The sequence below is a fragment of the Protomyctophum parallelum genome, assembly GCF_964188405.1.
Source record: "Protomyctophum parallelum genome assembly, chromosome: 1".
Classification (NCBI taxonomy): domain Eukaryota; kingdom Metazoa; phylum Chordata; class Actinopteri; order Myctophiformes; family Myctophidae; genus Protomyctophum; species Protomyctophum parallelum.
In genome coordinates this window covers 86,927,035-86,948,452 of record NC_139697.1, presented here as the reverse complement: position 1 = coordinate 86,948,452, position 21,418 = coordinate 86,927,035, and the positions used below count along the sequence as shown (strand labels likewise).

The 21,418-nt window shown below is 41.7% G+C and overlaps 1 protein-coding gene across 1 annotated transcript; it reads left to right on the top strand.

The window, feature by feature from the left end:
* Positions 1-1,507: 1,507 nt before the first annotated feature.
* Positions 1,508-21,418, top strand: alg5 (ALG5 dolichyl-phosphate beta-glucosyltransferase). The gene is made up of 10 exons (XM_083772072.1): positions 1,508-1,764; positions 4,152-4,326; positions 5,300-5,346; positions 6,939-7,007; positions 7,107-7,199; positions 8,975-9,088; positions 10,086-10,145; positions 10,742-10,893; positions 13,964-14,049; positions 20,754-21,418. Exons 1-10 carry the CDS (start codon positions 1,702-1,704, stop codon positions 20,867-20,869), a joined length of 975 nt encoding a protein of 324 aa, XP_083628198.1. The 5' UTR covers positions 1,508-1,701; the 3' UTR covers positions 20,870-21,418.

Below are 21,418 nucleotides of genomic sequence, written 5' to 3'. Positions count from 1 at the left end.
TTCAGGTGGTTGTATTGTAGTAGCTTGACATTTCTTGGAGGGCACTTTCAAGGACAGACTCAATCTTCTGGAAGTCTGCTTGTTGGGTCGTAATGCAGAGGTCGTCGGCGTAGATGAAACGCTGGCATTGGGTAGTGGCTGGTCGTTTGTGTAGATATTGAAAAGGAGGGGGGCGAGCACGCTACCTTGTGGGAGGCCGTTCTTTTGGGCTTTCCATTTACTCCTCTGGTCATTTAACTGGACATAGAAACGCCTGTAGTTGAGGAGGCTTTTCCTGACCATTGTGCGGTGTTGGACAGTGTCGTAGGCAGCAGAGAGATCTCTGAATGCTGCTCCAGTTATTTGTTTTCCCTCAAACCCATTCTCAATGTGTTGGGTGAGGTTGAGCTATGTCCAGCACAGGAGCGGCCGGGACGGAAACCAGCTTGGTCTTTAGTCAGCTTGGTGTTTATGAGTGGCAACGAGGCGTTGGAGTAGCAGCGCCTCATAGAGCTTGTAGGACAGGTGATGCAGAGGAGGGACATGGGTCGGTTTGGGGATAATGGGTCTTTGCCAGGTTTAGGGATTGCAACCACTTTGGCCTTTTTCCAGACAGAAGGGATGGTTTTCTGTGCTATGCATGTGTTCAACATCCCCACAAGCCAGGTCTTTCCGTTAGGTCCCAGGTGCTGTATCATTTCTGCCAGTAGGTCATCAATCCCTGCTGCTTTTCCGGGTTTCAACTTTCCCATTGCAGTTTCAAGTTCTTCTAGGTCGAAGGGTTTGGTTTGAGGGCTGGCTGATTGTGGTTGGTCTGATACCACTGTGCGATGGTATTCTCCTGTGGGTCGGTGGCGGTCTTGGTCACAACTGGTGGCCAACAGTCATAACCAACACGACCCACATAGAATACCTTGTAGCTTGTAGATCTGCTATTTTTAAAAGATTTGTACACATTGAATACATTTGAAAACTTGTAAAATGGGACTTTCTAATCTACAAAATGAGTATACTTTCTATACTTTTGGCTCCACAGATGAACTTTGTTTTCATAGTCAGTAGACATGAATTATAACACAAACACTAGCATCTCTATATACCAGGGGGCGAACATTCAACCAATTATAATACAAACACTAGCATCTCTATATACCAGGGGGGCGAACATTCAACCAATTATAATACAAACATAATACATCCACCAGGATGAGCAGATGTGAAGAATTCCAGGCAAAGGTTTTTCACACACGGACGGACAGACGGACGGACGGAGTGCAAAACATACTCTCCCCCCATGCCTTCGGCCTGGTGGAGACAATTATGAAAGACAAATTAATTGTTATCTATTATGATTTGTACTGTATTGTGATACACTATGTGCGAAATAAAATGAAATGAAATGCTGCTTCCCTCCACTAGAGGGCAGTATAGATGGTCAGGAGTGCCAGGCGTTGCTCTTTGCTATGCTTGTGATGCTGGTTGTGATGATGTGGTGAAGTCAAAGCACACTTCCGCGTTGACGCTGTGTTCAGTTGTGTTTGGAACTTGGAAGTAAGACAGTCAGTGTATTGAACCTGAACCTGAACCTGAACATTATGCATTTATAAACTATTCTATTTTTTGAGCTAAACACTGAGCTGGATAGCTATAGTTCAGCTAGTTGACTAGCTAGCTGGATACTTCACCTGGTAGCTGGGTTAGTTGCCCTGGAATGAATGGAGAATGGATTTACTCTGTGATTTAGTTCAAGGTTTGTTCGCATTGGCAGCACTGGCTTTGATTGTGGTATGTATTGTACATTATACATATATATATTAGATTAATAGCGATAGATAAAAATATAAACTACATATACTGTTGTCAAGAGGGTCAGGGTTGCAGTTTGTGAAGTGTCACGTCTTCTATAGCCCCGCTCGGAACCCTACGTAAAGTGTCTGACATTTGGATGACTTTACACGTAGGGTCCCGTCCCATCTCTCCCACGCTAAATGGAATACAGACGTACAGTCATACGTTCGGAAATGGTCGTGCTGCGCTTTTCTGATGGGGGTTATATGTTTCAAAAGAATCATATAGGAGCTATAGGAGACAACGGAAACGTCTGAGAATTTTCCTTTGGCGCAGAAGCTGTTGTATTTTTAATCTGTGTTTGACCGTTTTGTCAGCTCTGAAATTCTCTCTTCGTTCCTTCCTTCCTTGACTTCCTTATTGACATCCCATTGTACCGCCTCCCGCACCGACAGTGGCTAGCTGCGACAGAGCAGATCCCTGCCTCTGATTAGCCCTACAAGTCAGAACCCAATGCCACTGAAGTTTCTGACATTTTTGAGACCCAGATAGCATGGGGTCCTATTCCACCTCCACCCTGCCACCGGGTACGCACACATAATTAAACATAAATACCTTCGGATATGTCCTTCTGCGCTCTTTGAGGGCTTTTGTTCGTTTGAGGGCTTCTGAATGTGTGAACTATAAGTAACTTTGTTTGACCGATTTGGTCGCTTTGATTCTTCTCTTCCTTCCTTATTTATTGACACCTCATTGTACCGCCTATCTGGCTAGCTAGTGGCTATAGCTATGACAGAGCAGATCAGAGGCAGGAACGTAGCCATGCACAAGCCAACCGCACATCGGGAGGCGGTACAATAAATGGTAAATAAACAAGAAGAATCAAAGCGACCAAATCGGTCAAACAAAGATTAAAAATACTTAACGGCTTCCGCGGCACAGGAGAATTCGCAGCGGTATGTATAGGTACTTATAGTTGACACATTCAGATTAACTCAAACGAAAAGAAGCCGTCAAACGACGCAGACACGACGTATCCGTCTATCCGACGATATTTATGTCCGCGTTCTATCATTTCAATATGAAAACACAGATACGCACAGGGACGTCTTCTACAGAATCTACATGTAGCAGTGGCTCAGAGCCTCAGTTGTAGTGGCCTCAAAAATCTAATATCTATATATCTATCTATATATTCCCACAGTAATCATTTAAAGAGTTTATTCAGAGAGTTTATTCAGTAACAGGTGTCTCCTCATCCCACCAGCTCTTTACAACATTGAAATGATGTAGGATACCTAGCCCAAGATTTAGACTTGTAGAGTTTTTTTCCCGATTCTGACGAATCTCTCTAAAACTCTACAAGAGTCTAAATCTTGGGCTATGGGATACCAGTTAATATAAATATAAATAAGGGAAATTAAATGTGATATAGTGTGGCGAAATCTCTCCTGGTTGGATGAAAACTGTAAGCCACCTCAAAATATATTTTGTGATCACTAAAGAGCTGGAGAGACTGAAAGACATGTTTTACTGAAAAGAATGTGTTATTTCTAAAGGTGTGTGCGTGCGTGCAAAGCCCACAGGCCAGGGTGAACGTGGTTTCTGAATGGCATACAGAGTTACCTCCTCCTTGCATTGTGAAAAGAACTGCTTTATAAGGAAGAAGTAACTGAAGAGCATCGTTCTCAAATTTCACTTCCTAGGCCCTCCTTGCAGGTGTTTATCGTAGGTAGCTCACGTCACAGTGCCATCTTCTAACACACTGTTTTTTAACCAGTGGTCTGGGCTGGGGGACCACCAGTGGTCCTTGAGGGGGCTCCAGGTGGTCCCCAGCTAAATGATGAAGAGTTGGTAACCAAATGGACCCTTATAGACCATTAACTCTTAAAAATGAAATCAAATGGTCCCTTGTGGGTCCATTTGGTTTCATTTTACGCTCTCAAGAGTTAAATTATTGTTAAAGATCTGCGTTACTTAATTTACAATAAGTCTTGTTTGCCTGTTGTCTCCTATACAGCATGGAATTGTGGACAAAATCTTATCCAACGATAACTAAATCTTTATTTTTTGGTCCGAGAGGCCTCCCCTCCATTATGCAGCTATGCGTGTCCCTCCCTATGTACAGTATGTGTGTCCCTCCCTATGTATGTGTGTCCCTCCCTATGTATGTATGTGTGTCCGAACGGAGAAATTAATTAAAATTTTAAAACACAGTTTGAAGTTACAATGGGTTTGTATAGGATGGGGCCCGGGATGCATGCAGCTAAAACAAATATCTAAATACTGAATCAAGCGACTTTCAAAAACTATATTGAAAGTGAAATAAATATCCCTTCAACCCTATTCCTATAAAACATTCATCATATTCCTCCGACCTGCAGGTGTTGGTGGTAGCTCACGTCACGGCCAACGCGATAGATCTAAAACGTCACGAGAAGGAGAAATCCTTCGTGACGACGGCCTCCTCGGGGGAGATGGAGCCGTTCCCCAGTCTGCATGACCCTCAGTCCAGGGAGCTGTCTGTGGTGATCCCGGCCTACAACGAGGAGCAGAGAAGTGAGTATAGCCCACAAAGCACACATAGATATAAAAGGGGGCTTCAGCCCCCGTCTGTAAAACATCTGCCACAAATGCAGCATTTACTACATGGTGAAAGAAATGCAAATGCCCTCCTCTCCTTTCCCATGCCATACCGGAAGGCAGCATTCAGGAGAATTGGGGTTTATTTTCCGAAGTCTCCTGAACTAATTTGTTTCGAAATCCTTGCCGTACACTGCATCTCCAGTAGATAAAGAGTGCAGGGTTGCGCCCCGGAAATAGCGTGGCGCGGCGCGATGCGTTGTGAGCTTTGTAGATCTGCTATTTTCGCTATTTTGGGCCAAAAGTGCCCTCTTATGGGATTTCAGCCCCGCCCTGCCTCTCTAACACTCTCTGCATGTGCCTGCTCCTAATACATCACCACTGATCGCCAACTAGGGCTGCAACCGTTAATCAAACTAATACATACAATCGATTATTCCCGCGCAGCGTTGTGAGCTTGTAGATCGTCTATTTTCACTACTTCTTAAAATGTTTGTTTTCTAATTCATGGAATTTCTTACACTTTACTTTGATTTCTTTATGAATTTTTTATTTTGTTTGTAATTCATGAAAATCATGTTTTTCTCAAGTGTTTTGAAATAATAATAAAAAACAAAATGTATTTGTGCGCCTGCTTGCATGCGTGGTGTACAGTGTACACTGCTGTCCCCGCACTATTGGGGGATGCCTGGTCTATTTATTTATTTATCCCGACCGACCGACCGACGCTGGTGCATGTCATGGTCTTAACACCGTTTCCATTTTGCCGCGCAATAGTCGCTGTGTATTGGCTTGCATACGTGCAGAAACTGTTGCTCTTAGTCTCAACTCGATCAAGGTGTCAGACAGGCTAATACACATCAATGTGAGTCATGAGGCCCCCCCCCCCCTCCCTCCCAAAAAAATAATGTCCCCACACTTTTTACGTGCCATGTGTGTGTGATTTTAGTGCCTGTGATGTTGGATGAAGCTATGGGGTACTTGGAGAGCAGACAGGTAAGTGTCTACCCTCCATATCATGTAGTACTTTTCCAAAACAACGCTCAAACTAAATAATCATGAGAAGTGACGCTGAGGCTTGAGTCTACTGTTGGCACTAGAGACAATTAAGACTTTGTTGATGCAAAATGTTATATATAGTACGGATAAACCCCTTGAGATGCAGCATCAAATTAGATTCAGAACAAGTGAACAAGGCATACAGTACACATTTTGACTAAACTGAAACATTTGGAGCCCCCCCGTCCGCATGTGCAGTACTGTTTCCGTAAGATTGCATTGGGAAAACATGGCACAGGCTGACTTCATAAGCTATGTAAGTGGTTGTTTCACCCCACTCCAAATGTTTTACTTTCCACTCCAAATTATATCATCTGTAGCTCTCAGGAAACACCTTTACTTTTTGCATACGATACTGCGAGCCGTTGATTGCAACCCCCCTGACCCCCAAGGTTCAGGGGGGTTGGGAAGTTCTCCTTGCCGAACAGATGTGGGATCAGCTTGTCTATGAAGCCAATGATGTCTGAATTGCAGATGTAAATGTGCACTGGTACTTGGGAACAGATTAAACACATTAGAGGGATTGTAAGTCTGAGATGGGTGTGTAAACACTGTAACCATTTGACTTGAACCCCTGCATCCCTATTCCGGGGGGACATTCACCAAGGTGAACAGATTTGATGTAGAACATTGTAGATGGAAGGAATGTGCAGTTATAACTAAGATTCGACCGTCAGATAGCAGCCAGCTTGTTGTCGATAAAGACATCAGGCCATAGGCTAATTTAGCACCATATAGTTAAAGCACCGTCTGTCGGTGTCTGCTGTCAGATGCATTCAGCAAAAAATTACTCACACCTTCCAACCGACTGATCAACAGACTGCCAGTCTGTAGTGATCTGTTTGATGCAGTCGGACCAATACTACAGTATGTCTAAACTAAAGTCTGTACCCAACCCAGGCAGAGCTACCGCACCTTAACAGGTGTCTCTCCAGCTTGTAACAGAAGTTACAAATGACTTGATACGTAAATTATAGCAAAGTGACACATATGTATACAGGACGCAGCTTTCCTCTGTGCGCAAAGAAAAGCTCTGCTATGACAACCATTATCCTCAAAATGACCACTAGGTGGCAGACCTGAACTACAAAAAGGCCATTGATTGATTGAAGTATTTATTAACAGTTTGGAGAATTACATTACATTTCAAGCACAACTCAATATAAAACTGTTAACTGTGGACGACACCATAAAGCATTACACTTGTTTACAATATGGGTCTACCATTTTCAATTAATCATAACATTATACAAATATACACTTCTATATAGCCAAAAACAGGAAATCATCATAGAGGAGGTAAAAAGGGGAAAAACATATACAGTGAGGGGGAAAAGGGGGTTTACGGGGGCCAGTTTCGAATTGCAGCCGTCCGTAGGTGCCCTTTGAGAGCGGTTTTGAAGGAGTCAAGGGATTCCCATTAATGACCGTTGTTAGGGCGTTCCACATTTTGGTAGCATAGGAGCGAAATAAATTAGTTTGTGCCGAATCATTTGTGAACTAAAACTGTTCATTTTCCTCAACTGTAGAAACGGCACCCGTCCTTCACCTACGAGGTCATCGTGGTTGACGATGGCAGCACAGACAAAACCACAGAGGTAGTATTTATTTGTCACCCTTTTGTGGTGAAAAACAGCAGTGCTTGAGAGTTGGAACGTGTGTGTGTGAACAACACTCGTGCCATCTTCTTCCCCCAGGTTGCCTTAAAGTACTCGAAGCAGTACGGTGCGGATAAACTGCGTGTCCTGACTCTGGTGAAGAACAGGGGGAAAGGAGGTGCCGTGAGAATGGTGAGGATTTTTAGGCCAGTGGCCTAATCTTTTTTTATCCTAGAACCCCCTTAACCCTTTCTGGGCGGGAACCCCTTTTGGTGTTTTAACCTTGTAAAACCCGGATTAATTTCTACTTGCAAAAAAACGATTTCAACCTTACTACTACTTTTTACTACTCGTAAATTATGTAAAAACAATATATATATATATATATATATATTCTTTGCAAATTTTATGCACATTTATAATAATTATTAAAATAATAATAATAAATGTATAATTTACATTTGGGGGATATCTTTCACAATAATGAATAAAACATGTTCTAGACATTCTAATGATCACAGAAAAACATATATTAGTTATTTTAATTTGTGTGAATTTCAGCCTCTGTTTTAATGAATTAATTAAAATATGTTGTAGTATTGCAACGCTGGGTGTTACAGGGTTAAGCATTTTGTTATACTTTAGCTATTGAAAAATTGCCGATCTACAAGCTCCGAGCTTGTAGATCTGCTATGTTTGAAAAATCGTGAAAATGTGGTGCAAATCTTTGAATATATATTCTTTCAGAGCGAACATTTTTAACAACTCAGATCTTTGCTTCTGGGGGGTTCCTGGAACAACGTATTTTCAGATTGGGGCCAAATAAAAATAATTGGGGTCCTTGACATGAAATAGTTTGAGCACCACTGACATAGAAAACATGGGTTTTTCAGAAAACTGTCATGATTAAGAAGACTAAGAAGATTAAGAAGATTTTGTAGAATCGAGCTCAGGTCTAAAAGGGTTTTTAATACCAGACCAGAGGTTCTCAAAGTCCTTGAGGAGGAGGAGGGGGGGGGGGGGGGTCCCAGGTAAATGATGGATTGTTGCCATGGATGTACAAAATGAGTAGAAAAACACATGCAGAGCTAGCCCTAAATTACCATTCCAAGTCTGTAACTCTGAGAGTGTACAATTAGTACACTCTCAGAGTGTCCTTGAAAATAAAGAGTGTTTTTGAAAATAACGTTGTACTAGTGGACTCCTAATGTGCCACATATAGTGTCATATTAAATCAGTGTCATGCATATTGTTTAAACCAGCTCAGTGGCCTTGTGGTTAGAGTATCTGGGAGGTCAGGGTTTGGTCCCCGGCCAGGTTATACCCAGGGCTTAACATTCTCAGTCCTGGGGACGGATTTCATAGAGGTCCTTTAATGAGATCAGTGCAGATTTGCAAAAAAATCATTTTCAGTCTTTGGATTTTTTTTGTGGCTTTCAGCCCTGCATACAAAAGAAAAATGGGACCCAGTGCCTCCCTGCTTGGCACTCAGCATCAAGGGTTGGATTGGGGGTAAGTCCCTGCGACATACTAGCGTCATGTCCAGGAGGTACATCAAGCTGCCTCACGCTACAGAAACAGGAGATAGGCTCCTGCCTTATGGGTCTCATGGCTCTGCAAGGATTACTACAGCGTTATATTCCAATACACTCAGAAATTGGGTATTATAATGAAAATAAGAACATTATAATCAATGTTGTGTAAAAACTCAATCGAAGATTTGCCATGGACGAGGCCAACTCTTGCCACGGGCACATTGATTTGTCTGTGTACGTACAGACCTATTGCTGACCCCTGTCCTGTCCGTGTACGTACGGACGTATTGCTGACCCCTGTCCCGTCCGTGTACGTACGGACGTATTGCTGACCCCTGTCCTGTCCGTGTCCGTACGGATGTATTGCTGACCCCTGTCCTGTCCGTACGGATGTATTGCTGACCCCTGTCCCGTCCGTGTGATATTCTGCAGGGAACCCTGAGCTCCAGAGGGAAGGTCATCCTCATGGCCGACGCTGACGGAGCCACAAAGTTTGCTGACATCGAGAAAGTGGAGGCCGGCCTTCACAACATCGACCCTAAACCGGTAGATAGGCTGTTAACAATCTGTTCTGTCCACTCCTCACACACACGCTGGCATATAGCGTTACATATTTGTCTAATGTTACATGCTGTATTCGCAGTAGTCACATCATGTCCTTTGGGTATCTTTATTTCCCCCTTCTGCCTGTGCCTAACTAAATAGAATACTGTTGCTGGCTGGCAGAAACCTCTTATCGCCAATTATTCATATTCTAACTTTTTTGTGTTTTTTCGTGAATTAATGCCCTGGCCCTAGTTGATCACACTACACTACTCAAACGTAGCAGATCCACAAGCTTGTAACACAGTGCAAAGCAATGCATTTTGAGCTTGTAGATTTGCAACCTTTTTAACCTTTTTTATTCTTGAAATATAAAAGTATGTTGTGTCCATCCGTGTCTGCCCCAGACACTTGCATCATTGTTTCTTTCCAAAATGTCTTCAGCGCTGGAACAATGCAACAGTCATCTGAATTCTGGGAATCGCAGTTCTATCAGACCTTAGACAAATGCTATAATGACAATAAAGCTACCAGAGGTGTTGCCAAAAAGACTACTAAAATGAATGTTACACAGTACAACTTTGACGTTCTATGAGCATATTGGCATTTGCTCATTTTGCTGTAATGGTTAGTATGATGCAGCATACTAATACTAGTTAGTATGATGCAGCCAGAGTAATCTAGTAAGAGGGTGGTGACACTAGCGTTGACTCCCACTGTAACAATGGAATGCAGAAGTGCTCTTTCTGTCTCAATGGGATAGTTCCAATGTTTGGGACTATAGCCCATAACACCCCGCTTTGCGGTGAGATCAAAGCGTGTCGCCACTCTCTTGCTAGATTACTCTGGATGCAGCATACCATTTGCACCGTCAGGAAGACTGATGTTCAGGCTAACAATGCTTGAATATCATTTATGCTCAAGTTCTATCAAAATACACACACACTGTGTGTGTGTGTGTGTGTGTGTGTGTGTGTGTGTGTGTGTGTGTGTTATTTAGGAGAACATGGCTATTTCCTGCGGCTCCAGGGCTCACATGGAACAGGAAGCCATAGCTCAGGTTTGTCTCTTTTTGTCGCCAGTTTGTATTATAACTAGGGATGGAGCTCGTTATTTTTTATATATAACGATAACGATAACGAGCAATACATTCTGAACAGAAACAGTATATTTTACTAGGGCCTTCAAATACAGTACTTTTCTAACAGACGGAAGGCAATTGAACCTTAGTTTTAACCAATACAATTATATTAAAGAACCTATCGTAATATGTGTACCGTCACTTTAAAAGTGTAATTTTGTTTACTCGGGGCAGCGCTGGTTGACTGGTATCAATACACTTTTAGACCGACATGTTTGTGCCAGCATGAATGATTACATTTATTTCTTGATCGCCTCTTGTCTTGATTGTTTAAAGCATGACGTCATGGGCCGCTATGCTCGATAACAGGCTTGATAAGCCCAAAGCTTATTGATAACGGGTACTCAATAAGCTTGTTATCGGATTTTTTCGGTTATCTGTTATCGAGCTCCATCCCTAATTATAACTCGGGCTACGGTAACCATGAATCACGTTACCATGAATATCAAAGGTGATGTATGATCACACACAAAAATTACTTTTATGTTTCGTTTTTCTTTTTTTTGTTGCAATAGCGGTCTATGTTTCGCACATTCCTGATGTATGGGTTCCACTTCCTGGTGTGGTTCTTCTGCGTGAGGGGCATCAAGGACACTCAGTGTGGCTTCAAGCTCTTCACGCGAGAGGCTGCGCTCAAGACCTTCTCGTCCCTTCATGTGGAACGCTGGTATGTTCGTTTCTGCTCATGACTTGCAATGTAGCTTTGTGGTGTTTTACGTTTGTAGCACGTACATTTTAAATTCTACACTAACAATAACGTGAATCCAGTGTGGATGCTGGCATAGGGTGATCTCTGAGAAAGTTTGAAATAGTCTGATAAAGAGTCACTTTTTGCCGATTCATTTTATTATTACCCTCTTGGTCCTCACCCAGTGAAAATATAATACTCACTACTATAGCTGACCAAAATACAGTACACACGGCACCAACAGGTTGCTTTCTTCTTTTATTTTCAACAGTTCCTATTTTGGGTTAGGGTTAGGGCATAGCAGCTTTTAAACTCTTTGAACGCCAGAGGGCGGTAGAGCTCTACTTAGAAAGTGCCAGCCAAATCGACAATTTTTGTTTGACATGCTATTCTACCTAGACCGGGGATCTGTGGAGGCCCAACGAAGCCTGTTAGCGCTTCGATCATTGTTTTCATCATTGGGAGGCTGGATTAATGATCTATTACGCACCGATCATGCCTATTTCATCTCGTTTTGAACAATAATGCCAATAAAGACGGCATGCGTGTGTGTGCACGTGGGGATTTTGGCCGTTTTTATGTGGACGCTAGCGGTGGTTAGCTAAAAGTGATGAAACGTGCAAAAAAATATATCAACTTGCTGGATTAACCACAATTAATCAAATCTCGTTCTCTCGGGCACGGCCACCTGTGCAAAGGTAAGTTTACCTGGTTCGGGGGGCACGGTGGCACAGTTGGTAGTGCTGTCGCCTCACAGCTAGAAGGTCCTGGGTTCGATTCCCGCTCGGGACGCTGTGGGTGCTGGCGGCATGTATCCTCCTCCGCGTCATCAGTGCCTATACCCGAGGTGGGGTTGGCGAAAGGGCCTTTCTGTGTGGAGTTTGCATGTTCTCCCTGTGTCCCCTAGGGTAGGTACCCTCACAAAAAACATGCAGTAATCCTGGTCTCTAAACTGCCTCCCCTGGCCAGCCGGGGGGCCTGATGGAGGGGAAAGGAACTGGTTGGAATAACGTGTTCCTTCCACGCACTACGTCCAATCAGGGAAACTCCCCCTGTCAGGTGTAAAGGAGCAACTTGGACACTCCCCATGTCTCCCATATATGGGGACCAGGTTGGTGGAGGGTGTGTAGAACCCAGGATCACATTAGATAATTGACACAGGGGTGGAAAATGGGTTACAAAATCGTGGGATAAAAAGATCATTTAAAAAGAAAGCTTATCTGGTTCTCTCGTTCTCGGGTGTCAAGGAGTTAATGGATATCGGGATATTGGGTTCAGGTCTTTTTTTTAATTGTAATATCAAAAGGATAATGACATTATTTTTAACAACATTTTAACATTTTATCATTTAAAGTCTTTGTCATGGTCCTTCAAAAGTGTATTAAAAGGTTTTAAGATCTACTACAGTATGCCATGCCAGGTGTTTTTCTCTCTGGTTCTAAAGCTTCTTCAGATGCAATAGAAAAACACCTTTTCTTTGTGCCAGCAGATGTCAATCATGGCCCACAGACCAGTGTTGTTTTTGCAGCAAATGTTGGTCTAGTTTTAGTCGACTAAATGTCATGAGATTTTAGTCGACTAAATCTACAGTTGATTTAGTCTACTAAAATATGTTTTGGCAGGCCTTGATGCCCTCGTAATGACTGTTTTTACACTTTAATTTTATATAAATTATCTTCCCCTCTGAGATTTTTTATTTAACTACATTGCAAAAGAAGTAGCATTACTTTTGACAGTGCAGAAACATAATTGTTTTCCTTAATGAGCATCAACGACCATCATCACCTGGGCAAGGTCACAGACACACACAGCTCCCCTCTACAGTGCTCTACTACTGAAAGTGACTATCATTTTTCTCCAAAAGCACTTGAATATGACTAAAGCTCACATTTCACATCACACTAGACCCCCCTAAAAGAAAGGAGGGGGGGGTTTATCGATTTTTTTTATTTCAATGAATTGATTCATATCGTCTGGATTAAACTCCTTCAGTGCCACCTGGTGGTCACCAGTTTAGGCTCGGAGTGCCAATTCTCCCATTATAAAAAAAGAGAGGGCGTTTTAAAAAAAAGTGTCAAAAAAAAGAATTTGTAAAACAAAAAAATTAAATTACGTCTTGTCGGCCTTGGCACCCATTGCAAAGACGTCTAGAAGACGGGATTACGGTTTTGGCACTTAAACAGTTTAATATCGATATATATTGATATACGATATATCATTACATGCCTATAGTCCCCTCCTGACATTTTAGTCTAGTTTGTATTTGTTGACTAATTCTTTTTGTCATAGTTTTAGTCATCATGGCTTAGTTTTTATTTCGTTTTTATGTAGTTCTTTCGTCATAGTATTAGTCGACAAAAACAACACTGGCCCACAGCCATTTACACAGTGTGTAATCTTTCTTTTTTTTTTGCCAGCAGTCTTTCCTATGTTTGGCAGCTGCAACTGTGTGGCTTTTAAGCTGTATAATATCTGTTCATAATCGTTTACTATGATGATTCATTCGGAAAGTATGCTACTCTCCCTGCCAGTGAGATTGTCCATGTTTGTGATTTGTCATATGCTGCAAACTGGGAAATTGGGATTGTTGGGGTTAAGGAAGCCAGATGATTGAAAAGATATCCTATAGGGGTTAATCAAACGAATGATTTAAACTTATGCAAGCATAAATGGACCCTGAGGTCCAATACAGCAGCTGCCACAGTTGACTATTTTGTGTCAAAAGTATTTTAAAATAACAAAAAGATATATTATATTGTCTTGTTTTTTTAATTTCTTTCATGTTGATTTGTTGAGAAAATAAAGTAATCAATAAAATTATCACTATACTGTATGTTGAACCAAGTGTTGTACAATAGAACCTGGGACTTGAAAATAAAAATACAAAATAAAGAAATGATCAGGAAGGCAATGTGTTCAATGTTTTAGAGACCACTAATGATTTAGACTAAGACCCAACAACATGAGACCAGCAATGTTTTAGGGAGCAGCGACAAAGGATTGTTTTAATTTGTCATTGTTTGCCTGGGATTTGTTTGCCTCACCGCAGGGCGTTTGATGTGGAGCTGCTCTACATCGCCCAATGTTTCAGAATCCCCATAGCAGAGGTGGCTGTCAACTGGACAGAGATAGAAGGTATGGGTCCTGTTCACATTTTCTTGCTTTGCTTCTTACCGTTTCATAAGTCATTGAATTGAATACGCATGTAGAACCACAATGGAAACAAGTAAGTTTCAGAATTATTGCATAATCTGTACTTTTTTGCAAACTGTAAGTATTCAATCAATCAATCAATCATCCCCTACGCATGACCTTATGGTAATCACTCTGGTTTCTCAACCAGTGGTCCATGGACCACTAGTGGTACTTCTATTGTTGTATTAATGAGTTAGAAAAAAGAGGTTTCACTTCTACTGTGGAATTCTGAACCCCAAATCCAGTAAACGTACTCGTACTGTATTTCAAAATATGAAAAAGGTAGCTAATCTCAACCTTCAAATCGGAATGCAGCGCTGTCCCCTGGGACAAATGTTGGGTCCACCCCTTATATTAATCCTTAATACTTAGTTATTCCTTTCAATCTGTGACAGCATCTGTGTCACATTATTTGTAAACTTAGGTTAGGTTTTAGAAGGCGTTTTTAGAATCTATCTCCGGTTGAAATGGGTTAAACGGTGAGTATAAAACTACATTTAGCACACGCAGTTTGAATTATGCAATTGCAAAACATTATGCTGGAGCGAATTATGGTGTACCGACCCCACTTAAATCATGTGGGATTGAGAAAGTCCTTGTCTTAACAGTGAACCAAATATACTGTACATATTGTATGTCATTGTGTTGGTAATGCTGTGTTAATCAATCTAATTATATCTGTGTTTGTCCTTGTATCAATAATCGTGTCATACAACAAGTGATTGGTCCCTAGGGATTAGGTCCTGATCCCAGCTGTGTGTAAACTCTGCCCTTGTTTAGTGTTGAATTGAATCTGTGTGCTGTAAACTTTCTGCCAAAATGCGTAAACACAAAGATTGTTAGTATGTGAGCCAAATAAATCAGATGATGGGACTATTTTGTCCTCTTTGACTTGGTGGTTAAGATGTGCTACAGATATTATAAAAACAATATCACAGTTGATTTCTGTACATGTTTGTCTTCAAGCAGTGCAGATCAGCATACTCGTCTCTGTCGGGTCGGGTGGAAACCTCCATAATTATGTAAAAAAAAAAAATGTATCTTCTCCGGATTTAAATGAAAAAGTAGCAGTTTCGACAAGCTCCAAACTTTCGAGCTTGTAGATCTGGTACTTTTGATGCTTCTGTGTGACGCTGTAGTATGAAAAGAATAATAACAAATATGGAGATAAGAGGTTTTCTGCCTGTCTGCAACGATATGCATAATGGAACACATTGTGGGATGAGGCCTTATCGACATTTTTGGCGATAACAATGTTAGCAACACTTAATCAGAAATATAAATGAAATAGACCATTAAAATACTGTAACGGTATATACATAATGCTCTGTTTTGTACTGTTCATTACTGCTTTCTATTGTCCATTACGCCCTCAATATTTAAGTGCTACCAGCAGCAAGGTCCCGGGGATGAATAATGAAGTCAATAATATCTGACATTCTGTTTAGATGAACCTTTGTTTATTTCCACGGGTTAATTTAGATGTTCCAGTAGCAGGATAAAGATGGAGATGGCCATTATTAGTAGTATTGTTACTGTATGACAAACAAGAATCTCTGGATTAAACAAACTGTTAAAATATATATACACAAAAGTGTGAATCCTGCACGTTTTCAGTGCAGTGCTGGCTAGTCTACACATGCATGCGCACTGTGCAGGTGCAGGCTGTATACACACGGAAAAGATCACGCATGTATTAAGACAACGTTCTCAGTCATTAATATTGTAAAGGGCATGGCTTCCTCATTTGGATTCCATAGAAGCCAGCATGTCTTCTATGGAACCATGTTGCACAGCAAAAATAGCGTCTGTGACACATTGAGCTTGTAGATAAGCTATTCTCGGTTATTATTTTAAGATTAGAGCATTTCAAGTGGTCAAACTACAGTAGCAATATGTTCAGAACGAAGCATCTTCCATTCCATCGGATATTCCATTTAAAAGCAAAGGTTAAAGATGGGGTGTGTTTATGAAGTGCAAGTGCAAGTGTTTATGAAGTGACTGAACTTCATTAGACCCCTTGGTGTGGTTATATGCAAGGATCCCTTTGTATTTAAGGTTTCTTCCTGGAGGCTGAAACCATGACAGTCAAACGTGCAAATGAAAAAGTTGGCATCAACAACATCCACTCCCCTAACCCCTCCCCCTTTATCATACAACCTCAGCTGTGGGTGCGGCTTCAGTTCAGGTGGATCACCACCATAGCACCCTGGGCAAGACTGCGACTGAAAAGACTATCAACGGAAGTGCAGGGTTTTAGCGGAAGTATCGCCGAAGGAAATGCTTTACAAATCAGTTTACATTCTCTGCGAATGAAACAAGTGTTGTGATTGGTCGGGGAAATACATCTGACGGATATTCCGGAGGATACAACCACCGATAGCTTCTCTGCCTTAGGTTGTGACCAGGCTTTTCTTTTCGCAGATAAGTAAGCCTGGGACCGAGGCTTCCACCATAGAGTATTAAAAGGATCGAGACTGAACCGAAGCGATAGTCTGTCCGTGTGTCCCCCCCTCCCCCCACTATTCATTTCAGTGTAAGTTGCTCAGTGGCGTTTTGAAGCACCCAGAAGAACCGTCTACTCCCGATTTGGACACCAAAATGCGGAAGTGCAAACGAGCGCTCAATGTTAAAGCCCAGCTGCACGGGGTTTCCGCGTCATGACTCCACGGGTCCGCCTGCAGTCCCACCTCTTACCACTAGGGCCACTTAATGAACGGGTGGGTCCACATAAAAATGTGTGTAAACATAAAAACGTGTGTCCACATAAAAACGTGTGTCCACATAAAAACGTGTGTCCACATAAAAACGTTAACGTGTGTGTCCACATAAAAACGACATTTTTAACAAATACTGTGCACTTTTTTGAAAAAAGATCTTCAAAAAATCATGGCACTCCATCTTTAAAGCTTCAATCTGTGATTCATTCACCTCGTTGGCAGTATGTAGAACAGCATGAACAATATTACTAAAACATCTTTTTTTTGTTATCAGATTTTTTATTTAAGACAATAAATCACAATAAGATGTTAACACCATGAATGAATAAAGAAAACAAAACACATAACAGCAAAAGCAAGGAACACAAAAACAAACAATCCCACCCACCCCTCCCCCCAGGACCAAAGATGCCACAAAAAGACAAAATGTCAGTACTCCTACCACTGTGCAATGGGAACAAAAGATAAATAAATAATGACTAAATCATGTCCTTAACCAAATCTGCAATACCAGACCAAATCTCAATGTTTTCCTCTTTTGCACCGTGCAATCTTGTTGACATTTCTAGATAAATGATATCCAGAAAGGTCAAAGCCCATTGGCGAAATGTCAATGTATGAGGCGGTTTCCAGTGCGAAGCAACCATCTTCTTTGCGGCCGTTACGCCTGCAAAGAAGACACGAATACGGGTATTATTTAATGGCAACTGGGATACATAATTTAATATGAATAGAGATGGGGAGGGTGTAATGTTAATTTGTAGAATAATCGAAAGATTAGCAGCAACCAAATTCCAAAATGTGAGGACACTCGGACACTCCCACACCATATGAAAGAATGTACCTATGGTGTTCGAAGTGCAGAAAGTGCAGTTGTGATTATTTAAAATCCGCATAGCACACAATCTACGGGGGGTCAAGTACGTCCGATGAACAAAATTTTGATGAATTTGTTGATGATCAGGATTCCTAGAAGACAGCACAACATTAGACCACACTGTATCCCAGCTCCAATCTGGATCTAGATTTGGTATGTCATTCCTCCATACAGTATCGACAGGCAAGGTCCCATAACTAGATTCTAATAAATAATTATGCAATATTGAAACAAAACCTCTTGATCTAACATCACAGATAAGTATATGCAAAGGGTGCATTGCACAGGGGGTGTGCCATGGAACCCCATAAGTCCTCATGGCAGTTCTCAATTGTAAATAGAAAAAGAGTTACCAGGCAAGTTAAAAATATCACATCAATTCTGGAAAGAACGTAAACCATTAACATCAAATAAATCACCCAAAGTATGAATCCCCTTGGAACTCCATCTGGGAAAACGAATAGGACGATTATCCAAAAGCAAACCATCATTGTTGAACACTGGGGAAAAGAAATTCCATTTCAAATCAATCTTGCACACTTTTTCAGCCGCTCTCCACACTGTTACTAACTGAGAAATGATTGGCCCAAAGCAAACTTTGCATTGACTATTCGATATGTCTAAAACATCATAATTGTACATATTGTGTTAGTTTTTTAGGAATTGGCGCTAATGTGGGGGCGGGGCTCCTTTCACACTCTTCACAGATCACACATTGTGACTTGGCCATACAACGTTTTCAGTCGTGAGATTTTATTATGCTTTAATCTAAGAATACAAATTATACAGCGGTCAGATGGTACAGGTATAATTGCATATTCTATGTCCATCAAGATTACCGCAGAAGTATAGACCGCCCCCTTTCATGACGACGCCAGGCCCAGGAAATAATTCCCAATGCATTTTTTTAGTATCGTACAAAGCCAACTCGAGTTGTGACAAATCTTGACAACAAACACAATATTTTGGACCAAAGAAATAATTACAAAGATAATTTTTTTTGTAACCTGCCGTTTTCTTCTTCTATATAATTATTTGTTCGGCCCGGAAAATTGTGTTTGTTGTCAGGATTTGTCACAACTCGAGTTGGCTTTGTACAAGGCTTAAAAGGTCCTTAAATAAATACTTTTTGAAATATCTATGGGGAAAATGAACGAGGAATCATTTCCTGGGCCCTGGTATAGTGACACCTTTTAACACTTATGCGTTAGGTATTTAAGACTATTCAACTAGTCGACTAGTAAGTCCACTAGTTGACCCTGTTGGTACTAGTTGACTAGTTAATGTAAGATTCAAGATCAGATAGATTATAGTCACCAATCTACACCGTTTCTAAATGTACAAAATACAAAAAAAAAAATGCAACTAGTAAACTAGTAAAAATCACTAGAAGTGAAAGCCCTAGTGTGCGTGTAACTGAATGTGTGACATATCGGCATGAGCAGGATTCCTTCCCACTCTCATGGAAAACCAGGAAAAGTCATGGAATTTCAAAATGACATTTTCCAGGTCTGGATAACTTACTGTACAGTATGTAAAATATCCATGGAGACCATTGAAAGAAAGGGATAAACTTTTTTTTGTAAAGGTCATGGGGTTTTAGTTTGAGCCCCACTTTATGGTTGGTGGGGCGAGGCTGGCCTGGTCTGGGTCATCCACAGGGAGCTGGGTTGCAGCGTCCCCATTGGTTGGGTTGGGTCATCGGCAGGGAGCTGATTGGCAGCGTCCCCATTGGGTGGGTTGGGTTCGGCAGAGAGCTGATTGGCAGCGTCCCCATTGGGTGGGTTAGGTTCGGCAGTGGCTCAGGATGACTGATCTGCATATCTCTAGCACACTGGTTCCCAAACAGTGGGTCGGGACCATCTTTGACACATGCAACACATTTTGGAAGTTGTTTTTAATATAGCCCAAACAGTGCCAAACTACTGAGTCTGATGCCGATTCGGATGTTGAAGTGTCATTGCCCAGCGAATACCAATGTGTGTGGTTTTTTTTTTACCAAAACTTGGTCAAAAAGTGCTACAATTTCTAATCGATTTTTTTTTCTAGACCCCCTTTATTTATTTTTACGTTTTTATCGCACGATTATTGCAACCCATGTTTTCACCTAGTGTCAATTATCTAATCCTGAGCGCTACACTTCCTCTGCCAACCTGGGGGGGCAGCAGACGAATGCATGAGGAAGCTGCTTCTTTTCACCTGACGGGGGAGTTTCCCTGGCCGGACGTAGCGTGTGGAAGGAAGTTAAGGAACACGTTATTCCGACCAGTTACTTTCCCCTCCATCAGGTGCCCCGGCTGGCCAGGGGGAGATAGCTTTAGAGACCAGGATTACTGCATGTTTTTTGCAGTAAAAGACGGGGTCTATTTCCTTTTTTTTCGCCTTTTATTTTATTTATTTTTTTATGGAGGGACAGACAGTAGGCTGACAGGAAATGGGGAGAGAGATGGGGGGGAAGACATGCAGTAAAGGCCGTCGGGATCGGGAGTCGAACCCACGGCACACTGCCAGACTGGATTACCAGCCAAGGTGCCTGGACCATTGAGCCATGGCCCAGGCCGACAGGGGGTATATTACTGCAAAAAAAAAAACCTTTGAAAATGTGAAACATTTCTTATCAAAGGTTTATAATATTTTCTCAAACTTTCAGAAGTAGCCAATATTACAAGCTCACAGTCACAACTCATGATGTGACACATTTTGAGCTTGTAGATCAGCTATTTTTTAATTAAGTTTTTCAATATAGGGCTTAATTATACAGTACTTATATCAGCTAACTGCCTTTACCGATTTCATTAAAAAAAGTGAAATGCCTGATATACCCGCCAAATCGATAATTGGATATGTGCTTTAGTTTCAATTATTACTTTATTTTAGATGGGAGAGTTTAAAGAGATTAGAAATTCACACTCAATTCATCCACTGATGCACCCCAGCCCAAGGTTTTGGAATTTCCTATAGTGAAAAAGCGTGGCCATCATGAGACTTAATGTCTAGATCTAGAACATAAAAATGTTTTAAAAACAAAGAAATTGTCATTGGTCCAGGGTCCAAGCTGGTCCCTGTGTGGAGCTGGTTGCAGATGGGACGCGATCTGGTGTTTATCCGTCTACGTTACATCACTGGTGCCTGGAAGCTGGAATCCCCCCAGAAGACTGACTAGCCTCATCATCTGAGACAAGCCTTGGTGCCCCAGAGACAGCCTGCGCACGGGAAGGGCACGCCAAGCCAAGCCCCTTCCATCGCTTGGGACTATATACCAGACTCTATTCAAGTCAATTGCCACAATCAACAACAACAAAAATGTATTCGCATAACTTTCTGTCCAAAGCACTGTCCTTGGGATGAGAAGTAATCGTTGCTGGTATAGTTCCTCGCTGAGCCCCCCCCCCAACCGTTGTTTAGCTCGACAATTGGTTTTGCGGCGGCCGTGGTTACACGCACATGACTGTCACTGCGGTTTGCCTGACTGACACACACTGCTATGACGAATGATCCATGTATAGTAAGTTACTCTGTTTTTGTTTTCTGTCTTTTAATCGGTTGTAAACAAAAGAAGTCTTGTAGTAAATCGTGAAATTATATTATGTCTGTTTTTTTTTATGACTTTGGCAGTTGAAATAGACACATTTTCTTGCGATAAGGATTGCATTCTTGAGAAGACTGTACATGTGGGTGGGCTGGTGGCTTGAACCAAAATAAAGGAGAGAGA